Source organism: Amphiprion ocellaris, chromosome 18 (assembly GCF_022539595.1).
Source record: "Amphiprion ocellaris isolate individual 3 ecotype Okinawa chromosome 18, ASM2253959v1, whole genome shotgun sequence".
Classification (NCBI taxonomy): domain Eukaryota; kingdom Metazoa; phylum Chordata; class Actinopteri; family Pomacentridae; genus Amphiprion; species Amphiprion ocellaris.
Window position 1 is genome coordinate 9,138,115 of NC_072783.1, and position 17,359 is coordinate 9,155,473.

Consider the following 17,359-nt stretch of genomic DNA (forward strand, 5'->3'; position numbering starts at 1 on the left):
AAAACCTTTTAAAAATATAAATTATGCTACAGAGATGTGCCAAATATTGCTTTAGCTCGATAAAAGCTTGTATGTTTATTTTGCAATCATAACATTCATGACATTAAAATGAGCTACCTTCATTTTTTTACCCTCTGGATCCCAGTTTGTTTTTGTTTAATTGCAAAAATGACTTCAACATCTCTTTATTGCACATGTCTAGTTTAAAAATTCACCAAAAATAAACTATTTTGTCTAACCAGATTCTGTAAAAAGAAAAAAAAAATCCTGCTCATCAGTGCAATCAAACAGCTATGACTGACGCAGCTGTGACCAACAGTCACATGATAAAAATTCAGAAACTTTTTGGCTGAACTGCAGGCAGTGTAATCACACAGAGCAGATACATAGTATGGAAACAAAACACAAGTATGAATAGTTAAATACTTGCAGTCTGGCATGTTTTCCTGAATCTGTAACACCTATGGACATCCTGTCAAAATACATAATTAGGAAATTCTACTTTTTTGCACAGAAACCCTTGCTAACTTGCTGCTGTTTCCTTAAAAGTGCAGGACTTTATGCAGGTTGGGCTTCAGAGGATTCGTTTCCCTTTTTCCCAATAAAATCACTTTTTTTTTTTAGAAAGAAAGTTTAAATTAATGTCATTTATTGTTTACGTCCCTCTGATTAGGGAAGGATTAAATTAACGCTCCATGGATTTCTGACAAACTACCCAGCATACATTATACACACAAGGCACTTTGTTTTCACAGTTTGAGTCTGAAAAAAAGCAGCTGCCCTTGACTCTCTAGATATCCTCAATCCATAATGTCAAAGAACCTTTAAAGACAATATTTTTTTGGCAAAGACAAAACAAATTGAAGGAATGTTTTTAACATATTTTAAAATATATACAAGACACAGATAAATATAATCAAAATAAAAGACAATAAAAATGTGGTTCTTGCCAGCATTTAGGAAATGAAATCTTCCCAATCAACCCTGCATTTGTCCAGTTTTTATCACGTATGGACTCTCATGTGTCTCTTCAGATTTCCTTGTCGTGTAAATCTTTCCCCACAAATGTCACAGGAAAATGGTTTCTCTCCTGTGTGGACACTCGTGTGTCTTTTAAGAGTATATTGATGTCGAAACCTTTTCCCGCAAATGTCGCAGCCGAATGGTTTCTCTCCTGTGTGGACTCTCATGTGACTCTTCAGAACCCCTTGTTCTGTAAATCTTTCTCCACAAACATCACAACCAAAAGGTCTCTCTCCTGTGTGAACCCTCATGTGTCTCTTCAGATGCGTATTGCGACTAAACGTTTTACCACAATCATCGCAACTAAATGGTTTCTCCCCTGTGTGAACTCCACTGTGCCGTTTAAGACTTCCCTGTTCTGTAAATCTTTCGCCACAAACATCACATCCAAATGGTTTTTCTCCCGTGTGGACTCTCATGTGTCTTTTCAAATTATACTGGAGTCTAAATCTTTTTCCGCAAGCATCACAACTAAAGGGTTTCTCTCCTGTGTGGACTCGTATGTGAATCTTGTAATGTGTCTTCTGGCTAAACCTTTTCCCACAAAAACTACAATCAAACGGTTTTTCTCCTGTGTGGACAGTCATATGTGTCTTGAAATGAGTCTTCCGGCTAAATTTTTTACCACAAACGCCACAACCAAATGGTTTCTGTCCTGTGTGGACTCCTCTGTGTCTCTTCAGACTTCCCTGCTCTGTAAATCTTTTACCACAAATACCACAAATAAATGGTTTTTCTCCTGTGTGGACTCTGGTGTGTGATTTGAGATTAGACTGATGTATAAATCTTTTTCCACAAACATCACAACTAAATGGTTTTTCACCCGTGTGAATTCTCATGTGGCTCTTCAGTACCCCCTGCTGTCTAAATCTTTTACCACAAAAACTACAATCAAAGGGTTTCTCTCCTGTGTGAACCCTCAGGTGTCTCTTCAGATCTCCTTGTCGTGTGAATTTTTTACCACAAACACCACAACTAAAGGTTTTCCCTCCTATGTGAACTCTCCTGTGCTTCTTTGGAGATCCCTGTTGTGTACGTTTTTCACCACAAACTTCACTACCAGACTCAGGTGTTTTTCTCTTGGTCCAAGCACCGTCACTGTCGTCACTTTCAGGTCCAGATTCTGACAAAGGTTCCTGCCAGTCACCATCATCCTCCTCCTCCTCCTTCTCCTCCTCCTCCTCCTCATCATCATCATCCTTACTGACTTCAGTCTCAGAAGATTCTGAAGCCTTTCCATCAGTATTTGGTTGTAAACGACTTTTTAAATCCTGATTACTGGCTGGTTCTGCTCCTCCACAGTCGTCTCCATCAGTTTCTGTTTTCACCCGTTTAGCTGAGCTGTTCGTTTCCTCTCTGCTGTCTTCAGTTTGGCTCTGATGAAGCCGTGAGGACTGAGGTTTATCTTCCTCATCTTCACTCTTCACAGGAACAGCAGTGAATGTTAACCTGTTGATATCAGTCCCCTCCTGTCCATTAAGCTGCTCTTCCTTCTGACTGGTCCACAGTTCCTCCTGTTCCTCCTTTATGTGGAGGAACTCTGGGTCCTCCTGGTTTAGACTGGGGCTCCATTCACGGGGAACTTCTTCTTTAATCACCAAAATCTGGCAGACATCTGCAGGAGACACTGAAACACACATTATCAGCAACTGTGATTTTTTTATAAATATATTCAACAGTAGCACAGAAGTAATTGTTTTAGTCAAAAATACTGATTCTTTCCTTAGATTCCTTTTTAATAAGAAACACTTTTCATTATCATAACAATATTTCCTTGCTATAAAAAAGAAACTGCATAAGACTTCTTTTTAAAATGGAGATGCACATCAACTAGGCCTGAACAGTTACAAATGGACAAGTGTAATATCCAAATATGTTCAACATTTCATTATAAATAAAACTGTTTGGTGCTACAGAGACGCCTTGACCTACAGATTTTTGTTTGTTTGGTACTGACCACCGCAAAAATGCCATCAGCATTTTCATAACTTTCTTTTTTTAAATTGGAAAAACAATGCAAACAACTGACATTATCACTAAAATCATGACTCACATCACAGTATCTGTCAAAATGGTCCATGAGCTTTGTATCTGCTTTGTATCTGCATATCACTCAACCCTGAAAACAACACATGTAAACGTTTCTGATCTGATGCTACCATTAGTGGCACAAAATCATTTGTCATGACTTGCGAAGATAATGAGGAATGGTTTTCCAATCTTGCACAGATATGGCTGTTTTATTTAGGTTTTCCAGAAGAATCATGTGCACGGGGTAAACTAAAATATCAAGGTTTCTTTTGAAGTCTTTCCTTGGCTAAGGTTAGAAAAGCGGCTGTTTAAATTTTGTATTGTTTCTTATTTAGACTTCATGCTGCACATAAACAATTGGGAGAGGCAAAACAAAGGTAGCTTATATTAGAGACGGTTCTGCAGATAAACTGCGAGAGTTTGCAGATTTTTTAAAATTCCTGTTAACTACATTAGGTGGGAACATTATGCTATTTTTTGCTTTTTTTCCCTACATTTCAGTGAGAAATATTGTCCTTTTTACTCTCTTACACTTTTGTGTTGTGTAGTATGTCATATATGTAATATTAAAGTAGCAATATTTATATTGCAGATTATAATTTTACAAACAAACTGTGCATCCTGTGAATATTTACTCTTTAAGACTAACTTCTGCATGAAAACAAAGAAATGTTTTATAGTTTTGCTGCAGGTTTTTTCAAACTAAACACACTGAAGATGTTTTGTAATTTCTGTAAATGATGCAGCTTAAAAGAGTCACTAAATTCTTCTCCTTCATCTTTAATGCTGCTGATTAGGTCCTAAAATTAAACTGTTTATTCAGACTGAACTACGAGGTGTGTGTCGCGCTGTAAACCGTCCGGGTTGCTGCACTGAACCGTCACCGTGAAAAGTTCCGCCTTTTCCCCACCCAGTTATTAACCTTCTAACGTTATTAGTGTGGCTGTTATTTCTCCATCAGTGGTCAGATTGAGGCGAACAGAAGCTCAGCAGCTCGGTTCTTCAGTGAATCGTCTCTTCCAGCCTCCCTCCCTCCCAGCAGCTAGCAGTTAGCAGTTTCCTCCACATCAGCTGTTAAATCTTCTTACCGGAGGTTTGCTTCAGAACGACGTCCTGCGGATGATGGAGGCGTTTCTTCTGCACTTTCTCCTCCAAACACACACTTCCAGTCCGCTGCTGCTGGACAGAATCCACTTGGTTCATGGTGTCGCTCTGCTGCTCTTCTTTAAAACTAACCGGAGGCTCGGACGGAGGAGCCGCGCCTGCGCAGAACGCGTCACATTTCTGACAGGCATCTGCACGGACACCTTTATTCAAATCTTTTTATTTTTGCTTTATTAATCAAAACCTGAAAAGACACAGTAATTTAAAAAAATACTGAATAAACAACTAAACAGCACAGAAATACAAATATATAAGTAAATAAACAAACTCTAAGGAATTTATTTAGTCAAACAGGAGTTAAAGTTTCACACCTGAATCATTTCTTTTCTTCTGATTCTTTTTTTGTCAGTTTTCAGAAAGGTGATAATTCTGCTGCATGTTTGTTGTGAGTGTTGGTGATGAACTGTACTGTATTATATTTAAAAGCGTCTGAGGCGGAAGCCCTGAATGTTTTAGATTAGAATAGATTCTACTTTACTGTTGTTGTACATGTACAGAAACAACAAAATGTGACTTAAGACGTCCCCGTCGTGTACATTTTCTACTATGGACAAAAGGTTTCTCTCCTATGTTAACTGACAAGCGTCTCCAGATGTCTTTGTCGACTAAATCTTTGACCACAAAAGTCATGTCAGTAGGTTTCTGTCCTGTGTAAATTTTCCTGTGTGACTTCACAGATCCCTGTTCCATTAATCTTTTTCCACAAGCATCACGACAAAAAGGATTTCTTTTGCATGTGGACAATCATGTGTAACATCAGACCTCCTTGTAAAAATTTTTGACCACAGACATCACAGCCAAATGGTTTCTCTGCTGTGTGAATTCTAATGTGTAACTTCAGATGTCCTCAATGTTCACATTTTTTTTTACCACAAACATCACAGCCAAAACATTTTGCTCCAGTATGAACTGGCATGTGTGCCTTCAGATGTCAATTGTGGTGAAATCTCTGACCACAAACATCACAGCCAAATGATTTAAATGACAACTGTAATGAATAACTTCAATGTACAATTTAAAAATCTGGGTCAGAAATAGCACCAAAAAATCTAATCTGTCTGTTGAATCCAACAGACAATAAAAATCTGTGTTCTGGAGACTTTAGGAGATGAATTTTAGAAATCCAAACACCAAAAAAGGTCACAGTGGAAACATCAAAGTACAGATTCACACTTAAAGCACTTAAAGCAAAGATCCTGTTGCTGTCTTTTGCACCACTTTTAAATTCATTTCATTAACATTCAGCCGGACTTTCTTTGCAAATTTGGAGATCTGCACAACAATTTAAAACTTGTGGATTTGAACAAGGTTCCGAAGCAAACGTTTTATTTCCAATGACATTAGATGGCCAAAAAGTAACACTGAATATAATGTAACACAGTATAAAGCTCTGTGCAGCGTTAAACTGAGTTTCATCAGCAGACTGATGAGAGTTCATTCAGACTGTTGTTTTATTAAAGAAACTGTGAAGGTTTTAAATCCTGGAAACTCTTCATCTCTTTACCAACAAACCTTCCCCCATTAACGACCCCACAGAGGAACTAAGGAGGTAAGAAGCAGCTAGAAACTGTCTCTGAGGAACAACAGGAGGTCTGGAATTCAGCTTTACTCTCCTTCAGTGCAGATTCAAATCAGGACTAAATAACTGGAGGTTCTTACCAAACTCAGTGAAAAGTTTCCTCATCAAACACCAAAAACTGCATCTCAGGATCACAGAGTCAGAGGTTGTTATGTGGCATCCAGCAACACAAAACAAACTAACAAGTGCCTGTTTCAACCGTCTGATACCTTCAATGTATGATCAATACATAAAAAATATTAACCATCTAAATCCCAAAACACGCTGGCTGGTTTAATGGCATGATGTCTTTTTAAAAATCACCAAAATGTCACCATTCATCAGAGCCACAAACTGTATAAAAAGAAAGAAGCGACAGATTTTAAACTTTTTCATAGTCCTTGAACAAATCATCTCTAACATTCCATCTGGAAAATCATCCAAATCTACACTTCAAAATCGTGATAATTAATCAAAACCACTTAATTCTATAAATCCTACAAATAAACCACTTGTACTAAGCAGATTCTATAAAAAAAAATATGAGACGACGAGTGAGACATGAAGGAAAATTCAACATTACTGGATGAATAAAATAAATGGAGCATGGCTCAGAAACAGTGAACAGAGGAGGAAGTTGGTGATACATTCAGCATAGTGAAACATCTTTCTATAGCTGATGAGCAGATTAGAGAGGAAATGTTTGGAGAGGATATAAAAATTTAAATATTCATATTTATAGGTACTCAAAAAATGTCCAAAATGACTACAAATTTGTCAAAATAACAGAAACTTGGAAACTTGTCCAAAATGATTGAGGAAACTGTCTAAAGTGGCTTTCAAAATTTGTCCAAAATGACTTAAACTTTTCTAGTTGACTGAATATCATCCAAAATGATTTGAAAATGGTCCAAAATAACTCAAACTTTGTCCAGAACAGCTCAAAATTGGTCAAACATGACTATAACCTGGAAACGTAAAAATTATTGGAAAAATTGGTCTTCAAATTTATCCAAAATAATTGAAAATGTCACAAAATGACTTAAACTCGTCTGAATGTCTGAAAAACGTGTTCAAAATTACTATAAATTTGTCAAAATTAATGAAAATCTAAAAACGTGTCCAAAATAACTGAGAAAATTTTCTAAAATGGCTTCAGAACTGGTCAAAAATGGCTCAAATTTCTGTACAATAATTTTAAAATATTGTCTAAAATAACAAACTTGTCTGAATGTCTAAAAAAATGATTCAATATTTGTTCAAAATGATCATGAGAGGAAAATCCAAGCTACTGGGTGAACAAAATAAATGCAGCATGGCTCAGAAACAGTGAACAGAGGAAGAAGTTGTTGGTGATACATTCAGCATGGTGAAACGTCTTTCTACAGATGACGAGCAGAGTAAAGAGAAAAAACACCCAGAAACTGCTTGGAGTTCAGATTTAATTGTAGCAGAAACAGTTTTTTGTTTTCTTCTTCTCTTAGATAGTCAATGACTCATTATGGCGGATTTCAAGTGATGTTACTTTGAAGCGATTGAAAAATGTCTTGCTTTGCAGTAATACTACAGTTTCTTTAACTGTACACTAACATTACAGTCTGTAGAGGAACAACCCAGGGTTTCATATGACTGGATCACTGTGAATATGCTCTGACTTCATAGAGCATAAAAAGCTCATTTTAAAGACACACATTGCCTGATACGCAATAAATAAAAACCATACAGACAGACCATCTGTGTTATCGAGATTTCACAATAAAAGTTGTTGACGACTGCCTTGAAATCCAAACACAGAAAAAACGTGACAACATAGCAGAATTACATATGACACAACTTTGAGCTAAATGCAGTAGCTAAAATGCTAACATGTTTACAATGACAGTGCAATCAGTGGCTTATTATCTTCATCCAATTGAAACTAAAGAAACTGACTAGAAGGCACTGATGTAAAGATGTAGAATACAGGCTACAGCAAAAGAATCAGTGTTACATATTGCAGCATGATGATCAGTATGTTCAGTGAGATAAAGTGTTCAGACTTGCATAAACAATCTCTCTGTGGTAAAATCTGTATGCAAAAGAGAAGCATTAAAATGAACCCAATGAAACAATACAGTACTGTGGTTCTTGACACACTTCCACACAGTTTCTATTCGGTGTGGGCTTTCATGTGTCTCGTCAGACTTCCCTGCTGTGAAAATTTTGCACCACAAACCTTACAGTCAAATGGTTTCTCTCCGGTATGAATACTCATATGTGTTTGAAGCTGCGACTTTTGCTTAAATCTTTTCCCACAGTCGTTACAACCAAATGGTTTCTCTCCTGTGTGAACTCGCATGTGTGTTTGAAGGACGTGCAAAAGTCGAAAACTTTTACCGCACGTGTTGCAACTGAAAGGTTTCTCTCCTGTGTGAACTCCCATGTGTCTTTTCAACGTTAGCTGTTGGCTAAATCTTTTACCACAAAAGTCACAGCCAAATGGTTTCTCCCCGGTGTGAACTATCATGTGTGCTTTCAGAGTTCCCTGCTGTCTGAATGTTTTACCACAGTCATCACAGATAAATGGTTTCTCCCCTGTGTGAACTGTCATGTGTGACTTTAGCGACCCCTGTTGACTAAATCTTTGACCACAAACATCACAGCCAAATGGTTTCTCTCCTGTGTGAGCTACACTGTGTCTCTTCAAGTGTCCCTGTTGGCTAAATCTTTTACCACAAACATCACAGGTAAATGGTTTTTCTCCTGTATGGTCCGTCATATGCAACTTCAGACTGCAATGATGTCTAAATCTTTTACCACATTCATCACAGCCAAACAGTTTCTCTCCTATGTGAACTGTCATATGTGACTTTAGATTGCAATGATGCCTAAATCTTTTACCACAAATATTACAGCCAAAGGGTTTATCTTCCGTGTGAGCCCTACTGTGTCGCTTTAGAGTTCCATGTTGACTGAATCTTTTTCCACAAATATCACAGCTAAATGGTTTCTCTCCTGTGTGAACAGTCATGTGTGACTTCAGTGTTTTTTGTTGACTAAATGTTTTACTACAAACATCACAGCCGAAGGGTTTCTCTCCTGTGTGAATTGTCATGTGTGACTTCAGAGTTCCCTGCTGACTAAAGCTTTTACCACAGACGTCACAGCTAAATGGTTTCTCTCCCGTGTGAACTACCATGTGTCTTGTCAGCGTTCCCTGTTGGCTAAATCTTTGACCACAAACATTACAGCTAAATAGTTTCTCTTGTTCTTGAACTCCCACCTCTGAATCATTTTTTACAATCACACTGCTCGTTGTCCTTGTTCCTGAATGACATGTCATGTGTCTCTGAAGAGACTGCTTGTAGAGAAATTGTTTATCACACTCAGAGCAGCTAAAGGGTTTTTTCCCAGTCTTAGATCCAGCATTAACACATAATTTAGTTGCCCTGGCCTCCTTCCATTCTTTGTCACCGTCTTCATTTTCAGGTCCAGAGTCTGACAAAGGCTCCTGCCACTCATCCTCATCTTCATCACAATCATCAATACTGACTTCGATCTCAGACCAATCTGAACACTTTCCATTAGTAAATGGTTGTAAATAAGTACTTGGATTTGGGTTTTTAGCTTGTTCTGGTCCTTCACAGTCCTCTCCATCACTTTCTGTTTTAATTTGTTTAGCTGAGCTGCTGGTTGCCTCCTTGTTGTCTTTGTTTTGGCTCTGATGAAGCTGTAAAGACAGAGGCTTCTCTTCGTCATCATCTTCACTCTTCACTGGAACAGCAGTGAATGAAAGCCTGGTGATATCAGTCTCCCCCTGACTGGTCCACAGTTCCTCCTGTTCCTCCTTTATGTTGAGGGTTTCTGGGTTTTGTTGGTCCAGAGTGAAGCTCCATTCATAGGGGACTTCTTCTTTAATCACCAACACCTTCTGCACATCTGTAGGGAACACTAAAACACACAGGCACATTATAAACAACTGTAATTTCATAATCCCACTGGTAGATTTATGTAAGCGAAGTTTTTAATGAGCCCTAAGAACAAAACAGAACAAAAAGTTTCTCGGAGATTTCCAAAACTGTGTTTTCTAATCTCACGAAGATGTGGTGAGGGTAGGTACAAAATAATTTGGTTAGACTAAAAAGATTATAACTGAGGTAAAACAACTACTTTGTTGATGTTGTTTGTCATTAAAGGTAAAATAAAAAATCACTGTTGAGGTTCGAGAAGATTAAAAACGATCATCCAAAATGGGGAAACAGCCATCGGTCTCCTGTGTCTACTGTTTTGTTGACCTGTCCATCAACCAAAACCTCCTCCATCTGTAGAGATTATGGCTTTTTAACATCACAGAGTGCATATATTGTTTCTTTAGCGTTAAAAAAAAAAAATCATTAGCCTGCCAAAGTGTCAGTAACAAATATGACAGTCCTTAGTCTCTACTCCTTTTGTAGTTTTTAGAGTGGTCTTTGCGTAGGCTCATCATCAGTTAATGAAAATAAAACATGCAAAGTCTCACAAGGAAGTAACAATATTTGATGACCTCTAAAGCAAGTATGGATTTTTTTAAAAATCAAATCTATTTATTTAATTAAACTCCTTTAAAAAATAATTTTCGTGTATTTTATTAGAGCATCACTTCAGGAAATGTAGTTTATTTTTCTTAGTGATTGTAGTTCTGTTGTATAATTTAAGATGTTTCAGTGACTCCTCAGAGTCTCTCAAAGCTGCTGATTAAATCCTAAAATTAAACTGTTTATTCAGGCTGAACTACGAGGTGTGTGTTTCGCTGTAAACCGTCCGGGTTGCTGCACTGAACCGTCCCCGTGAAAAGTTCCGCCTTTTCCCCACCCAGTTATTAACCTTCTAACGTTATTAGTGTGGCTGTTATTTCTCCGTCAGTGGTCAGATTGAGGCGAACAGAAGCTCAGCAGCTCGGTTCTTCAGTGAATCGTCTCTTCCAGCCTCCCTCCCTCCCAGCAGCTAGCAGTTAGCAGTTTCCTCCACATCAGCTGTTAAATCTTCTTACCGGAGGTTTGCTTCAGAACGACGTCCTTCGGATGATGGAGGCGTTTCTTCTGCACTTTCTCCTCCAAACACACACTTCCAGTCCGCTGCTGCTGGACAGAATCCACTTGGTTCATGGTGTCGCTCTGCTGCTCTTCTTTAAAACTAACCGGAGGCTCGGACGGAGGAGCCGCGCCTGCGCAGAACGCGTCACATTTCTGACAGGCATCTGCACGGACACCTTATTGTAGTTTTTAATTTTGCTTTAATAAACAAAACCTGAAAAGACGGTATTTTTTTCAAGACTGAGCAAAATGTAAAATGCATATAAACAACCCAAAATTGCAAATATACTAGTAAAAAAATAAACTCTAAGAAGTTTGTTTAGTCAAACAAGAGTTAAAGTTTCACACCTGAATCATGTCTTTTCTTCTTTCCTGTTAATTCAGCTGCTCAAATTTATTATTTACTTCATTATACCTGCATGCACAATCAAATCCAGCAGCTCTGCCTTCAGTTACAATTTTAACATGAATAAGAAAAAAAACCCAGACAAATTTTTTGTCCAAATATGTTGCTCAGAAAAAGCAAGATGTCACGAAAATATATGTTGTCAAAAATCAATAAGATGAAGTGTGCTACATTACTGAAACAGACTAAAATAAGAATAGAATAGAAACGCAAAAAGTGGCAATGAAGTAATCAAAAATACCTCTCATGAAAATGAAAAGTTACACAAACTGTTCAGAAAAGTAATATTGCAAATTATATTGTTATTTTTGTTCAGATCTTTACATATAATTTGAGTGGTAAATCTTTATAAACAAGAATAATTCAAAGACAGTCAGGGAACTACTATTCTGTCCTAAAAGTCATAAAGATTACATTAGTCTTTAAATCAGTACAATTGCTTCAGTATTAAATGTTCTAAGCTTTTAGAAAATTTCATCTCTTCTCCTCCCTCTGAATATGTCAGTAAACATTAGGATGTAAATGTTCTTGAATTTTATATAACTTTAAGAACATAATACAACAAATTCACAGCAATTAACAGCAGCAGCATGACCTTTAACTACAGTAACATTAGTCTAAAATATGTCAACGTATTAGAACTGTTCACATTAATCCTTAAATACATAAATATTGTTAATTATTTCATATATAGACTCCAAAACATCCATAATTGTAGAAATAAAAATGCAATGTTTTTTCACTATTTCATTATTCTAAAACTTTATGTATTGATCTGTTAGTTTGCCAGTAGAATTTTCTTTCGCATGCAACCTGTTGACACCAAATAATGCAAGTAACTAAGTCAAATCTTTCCAAATGAACGTTGAATCTGTATCTATATTTTTATTATTATATCCTGGAATCTTCCTCTAAATGTACAGCTACAAAAATTAAACATACCATTGAGATAAAAATGTTTTCTTTAATTCACAATTTAAAATTCATAGAAATACCGCAGTCAATCTCCATTTTAGCCGCTACAGTGTGTACAAATATAACACAACAGAACACATTACTATAAACTGCACTTTAAAGATGAACTATACATTCTTAAATAAAATGACAACAATTGACCCCCAGAAAAGCAACCTTCGATGGATTCAGTGAGCGCTACACTTGGGTAGATGATGGAATTTATGCCACCTGGTTACAGAAAGTATAACATTAGCCTAATGCGCTCAATAGCAGATAGCTGATCTTCCTGGAGTACATTACCTCAAAAATACATCATAAACATGCTTAAAGTCACATACAGACTCACTGAATGTACACTGATATGACCCATTTAAGGGCTGCGGAGTGCAGCGTACTGATGGAATACCAGACAGAGGAGGTGACAAAGTGCCTGTTAGCTGATAATCAAACAGCTGTTGCAGGTAATCGTGTACAACAAGCCCTGAAATTCTACAGTTTCTATTCTTTGTGGACTCCCATGTGTCTTGTCAGACTTCTCTGTTGTGAAAATTGTGCATCACAAACCTCACAGAGACATGGTTTCTCCCCCTATATGGATTCCCATGTGCGTCTGAAGGCGTATCTTTATCCAAAATTTCTTCCCGCACTCACCACAACCGCATGGTGATGTTCTTGTGTCAGCTCTTTTCCTATGTTGTCATGTGTGAACTGTCACATGATTATTAAGATGTGCCTTCTGGGGAAATCTTTTGCCACAATCATCACAACTAAATGGTCTTTCTCCTGTGTGGGTTCTCATGTCTCAGCAGAGTTCCCCATCAGCGAAATTGTTGACCACAGTCACCGCAACTAAATGGTTTCTCTCCTGTGTGGATTCTTGTGTGTGCTTGAAGATCTTGTGTTAATCTACATCTCCTTCCACAAGTCTTGCAATCGAATGGTTTCTCTTCCATGTGAACGCTCATGTGTTTCCTTAGAGTTCCTTTTAATCTAAATCTTTCACCACAAGCATCACAGCAAAAGGGTTTCTCTCCTGTGTGACCTGTCAGGTGGTACTTCACATATTCGTGTTCACTGAATCGTTTACCACACATATCACAGCTGAATGGTTTCTCTCCTGCATGAATTCTCATGTGGTTCTTCAGGATTCCCTGTGTGCTAAAATGTTTACCGCAAAGGTCACATTCAAATATTTTCTCACCTGTGTGAACTGCCGTGTGCAACTCAAGTTAATAATGATATCTAAATCTTTCACCACATTCATTACAGCCACAAAGTTGTCTCCTGTGTGCATAGTCATGTGCAACATCAGATCACAATTATACCTAAATCTCTTGCCACACACATCACAGTCCAGTCGTTTCTGTCCTTTGTTGGCTCTCATCTATGAATCTACATTTTTCTTCTAAACCAAATAGAGGGAATGTAGAGAGGTAGAGAGGTAGAGGAATAAAGGGGTAAAGGGGTAGAGAGGTAGAGGGGTAGAGGGGTAGATTGGTAGTGGGGTAGAGAGGTAGAGGGGTAGAGGAGTAAAAGGGTAGATTGGTAGTGGGGTAGAGAGGTAGAGAGGCAGAGGGGTAGAGGGGTAGATTGGTAGTGGGGTAGAGAGGTAGAGGGGTAGAGGGGTAGAGACATAGAAAGGTAGAGAGGTAGAGGGGTAGAAGGGTAGAAGGGTAGAGAGGCAGAGAGGTAGAGGGGTAGAGGGGTAGAGACATAGAAAGGTAGAGAGGTAGAGGAGTAAAAGGGTAGATTGGTAGTGGGGTAGAGAGGTAGAGAGGTAGAGGGGTAGAAGGGTAAAGGGGTAGATTGGTAGTGGGGTAGAGAGGTAGAGAGGTAGAGGGGTAAAGAGGTAGAGGGAAGGGAGATGGAGGGGGAGCAGGATAATGTCATCAGGGAGGGATGGATGAAGTCATTGTCATTATTGTCTTCAGTCTCAGAGGAGTCTGAAGCCTTTCCATCAATACTTGGCTGTAAATTATTATCTGGATCTGAGATTTCGGCTGGTTTTGGTCCTCCGCAGTCCGGATGGTCACTTTCCATCTTCACCTGTTTAGCTGAGCTGCTGTTTTCAGGTTCTGTCTCTCCCATAATGTCGTCGGTTTGGGTCAGGCAAAGTTGTGACGGCTGAGGTTTCACTTTCTTCACAGGAACAGCACTGGTCCACAGTTCCCCCTGTTCCTCCTTTATGTGGAGGGGCTCTGGGTCCTGCTGAACGTCTTTTTCAATTGCCAACAGCCGTCGGACGTCTGCAGGGAACACTGAAATGCACATGTACATTAGGATTATCAGAACTATGACTTCACATTACCACAGATGACACGGATAAACAGTGTCAGCATGTTCTGAGCCGACGCAGCTATGGTTAGGTTTGGCACAAAAATAACATTATTAGGCTTGAGGAAGGTCGTGATTACAATAAAATGTTGTTAAAGTTAAGTTGTGTCTCCAGCTGCTATGAAACTAATTTTTGATCATATATTCAGTTCAGGTCATTGCCCCACTGCTTACTGGAACAGATGTTTCAAGGTAAATTTTTCCTATAAATAAACATGTACTCACACTTCGATTGGTCTTAAAAGTTTAGTTTCAGTGGGACACAAAGCAGAACAATCCATTTATTCCATTTGATGTCCATGAAAATGAAATTAAATATACACGACCTTTCAAAAGTTTGGGGACTCCCAGGCAATTTCACACTTTTATTCATGTGCTAACATAACTACACAAGGGTTTTCTAATTATCAATTAGCCTTTCAACACCATTAGTTAACACAATGTAGCATTAGAACACAGGAGTGATGGTTGCTGGAAATGTTCCTCTGTACCTCTATGGAGATATTCCATTAAAAATCAGCTGTTTCCAGCTAGAATAGTCATTTACCACATTAACAATGTCTAGACTGGATTTACCATTTATTTAACCCTTGTGTTGTCCTGCGGGTCAAATTGACCCGTTTTGAGAATGTGGAGGAAGAATGTATTTTCACAGTGAATCTACTGATGTCCACATTTTCAACATCCATTATCTATACACCACTTAATCCTCACTAGGGTCATGGGGGGGGCTGGAGCCTATCCCAGCTGACTCAGGTGAAGGCAGGGGACACCCTAGACAGGTCACCAGTCTGTCGCAGGGCTACATACAAAGACAAACAAGCACTCTCACATTCACACCTACGGGCAATTTAGAGTAATCAATTAACCTCAGCATATTTTTGGACTGTGGGAGGAAGCCGGAGTACCCGGAGAAAACCCACGCATGCACAGGGAGAACATGCAAACTCCATGCAGAAAGATCCCGGGAAAGCCGGGACGTGAACCAGGGACCTTCTTGCTGCAAGGCGAAAGTGCTAACCACTACGCCACTGTGCAGCCCCCGTTTTCAACATTTTTAGGAAAATTTTGAAAAAAAGAAATGATTTAAAAAAAAATAAAAAATTTCTTAAGAGCATTCACAAAAAATCAACCAAAATCCAGAGAAATTCGCTGGATTTTGGTTGCTTTTTTGTGAATGTTCTTAAAGTAAATATTTGAAATTTTACTGATATATATGTAATCACTTTAGATTATGGATTTTTTGGAAGACATTTACTAATTTTTTGAAAATATTTACAAGAATTTTCTTGCCAAATTTGGGAGATTTTTTTAAATAAACTTTTAAGGGAAACTTTTGATTTTCTTCCTGAAGGTTTTGCAAATTTTCAGAAATTTATGGAATTTTTTGGTGAGATTTTTGGATTTTTTTCAGACAAGGTGCCCGTAAATGAAGACAACAAGAGGGTTAATGTTATCTTTATTGGAAAAAACTGCTTTTCTTTCAAAAATAAGGACATTTCTAAATGACCCCAAACTTCTGAATGGGCAGTCACCAAAACAGCCAAAATGTTAACTGTACCTGTATTAGTTTGTGCACATCAGATAATTAACAGTAGAATAAGAAGCCGAGCTACATCAGCATGATATTTCTTAACTCATACATTAATATAGTTTTTAAAGTAGCCTTTAAACAATAACAGCACAATAGATTTTCTGAAATTCACCTTTGTCTTTTTGTTGGCATCAGGTAAAGTCGCGGTTATTCAGCTGCATGTTTTTAGAAAAGACTTCTTCTTACCAGATGGCTTTAGAGCGACTCTGCAGCGTTTAATCTGCGCTTCCTCCTCCAAAAACACACTTTCAGTCTGTCGGTTCATGGTGTCGCTCTGCTGCTCTTCTTTCAAACTAACCAGAGGCTCGTTGGAGACAAACTAAGAATCAGAACAGCAGCAGCAGGAGTTAAAGTCTGCAGTGGAGACGGAAAGCTACAGAAACTCACTGACTCAATCAAATGCTGACAAACAGAAACATCACTGATCGTTTTAATTATCATGATGCAACATCAGTTTCATTGTACTGTAAGATTTCATCATTGCACACTGAAAGCTCATTGTTCTTACATAACTAAAGAGCACACAGTCGCTTCACCTGTGGAGAAATAAAAAAAAAAAACAGGAAGAAAAAACTAATAAAGAACAAATAAACAGTGAAATGTTCCTCTTGATTAACACATGGTGGAGAAAAAGAGAAAAAGAAAGCTAATCTGACACACAGAATATTCATTCTATTAGGTAATTTAAAATTAATTTTGTTATCTCAAAAGAAATATCAAACAAAGTCTGCCTGATTTACAAAAAGAATTATTCTTCTGTTTGATTCTCTGTTAAATCCACATATTTCAAGTGAAAGATCCCAAACTTTATTGTTTGTTCATGTTTCAGCATAAATGGTTTGATTTCTAGTGGAAGTTTTGACATTATTTGTCTAATCCAGTGCAAAATAGTTGATGTGTGAGTTGCTTTTGTTTGTTTGTTGTATATATTGAGTATATTATAAGATTCTTGTTGAAGCCAGATGTTTTTTTTATTTATTTAACTATATCTTCTTTGACAAAAATATATGAGAAAGTTAAACAAAAACAAGTCAGAAATGGTACAGTTGTGCCAAAATTTGAGGAAAAATTTGTGAAAATATTGTCCTTTTTTCCCCCCAAAAAAAGTTAGATGAAGGACAAACTTTTTGTTTCATTTAGAGTTAGTGTCCAGACAAAGTTATTTATTGTCATGCAGTTGTATTTGTTCTGATCATTCATATTTTCATTAAACAAAGGTAAATATTTTAGTAAATCTGCAA

General features: G+C 37.7%; 2 protein-coding genes across 3 annotated transcripts; both read right to left on the reverse strand.

The window, feature by feature from the left end:
- Positions 1–46: 46 nt before the first annotated feature.
- On the reverse strand, positions 47–4,323 carry LOC111575696 (gastrula zinc finger protein XlCGF57.1-like). 2 transcript variants are annotated; one of them, XM_035953156.2, is made up of 2 exons: positions 4,143–4,323; positions 47–2,638 (listed from the first exon to the last, which is right to left on the reverse strand). In XM_035953156.2, the coding sequence occupies exons 1-2, from the start codon at positions 4,255–4,257 to the stop codon at positions 1,005–1,007; spliced, it is 1,749 nt and encodes a 582-aa protein (XP_035809049.2). In that variant the 5' UTR covers positions 4,258–4,323; the 3' UTR covers positions 47–1,004. The 2 variants fall into 2 exon arrangements, with proteins under 2 accessions (XP_035809049.2, XP_023136743.2); XM_023280975.3 differs by having other exon boundaries at positions 47–2,650.
- Positions 4,324–7,204: 2,881 nt separating this feature from the next.
- Positions 7,205–10,951, reverse strand: LOC111575695 (gastrula zinc finger protein XlCGF57.1-like). Its single transcript, XM_023280974.3, has 2 exons — positions 10,785–10,951; positions 7,205–9,706 (listed from the first exon to the last, which is right to left on the reverse strand). Exons 1-2 carry the CDS (start codon positions 10,897–10,899, stop codon positions 7,926–7,928), a joined length of 1,896 nt encoding a protein of 631 aa, XP_023136742.2. The 5' UTR covers positions 10,900–10,951; the 3' UTR covers positions 7,205–7,925.
- Positions 10,952–17,359: the final 6,408 nt, after the last annotated feature.

What these genes read in the sequence shown, in the direction of transcription:
- LOC111575695 (XM_023280974.3), bottom strand. Translation starts at nt 10,899, where the DNA reads ATGAACCAAGTGGATTCTGTCCAGCAGCAGCGGACTGGAAGTGTGTGT. An exon ending in CGTTCTGAAGCAAACCTCCG is followed by an intron (nt 9,707 to 10,784) that starts GTAAGAAGATTT and finishes TGTGTGTTTTAG; the next exon opens with TGTTCCCTACAGATGTGCAG.
- LOC111575696 (XM_023280975.3), bottom strand. Translation starts at nt 4,257, where the DNA reads ATGAACCAAGTGGATTCTGTCCAGCAGCAGCGGACTGGAAGTGTGTGT. An exon ending in CGTTCTGAAGCAAACCTCCG is followed by an intron (nt 2,651 to 4,142) that starts GTAAGAAGATTT and finishes TGTGTGTTTCAG; the next exon opens with TGTCTCCTGCAGATGTCTGC.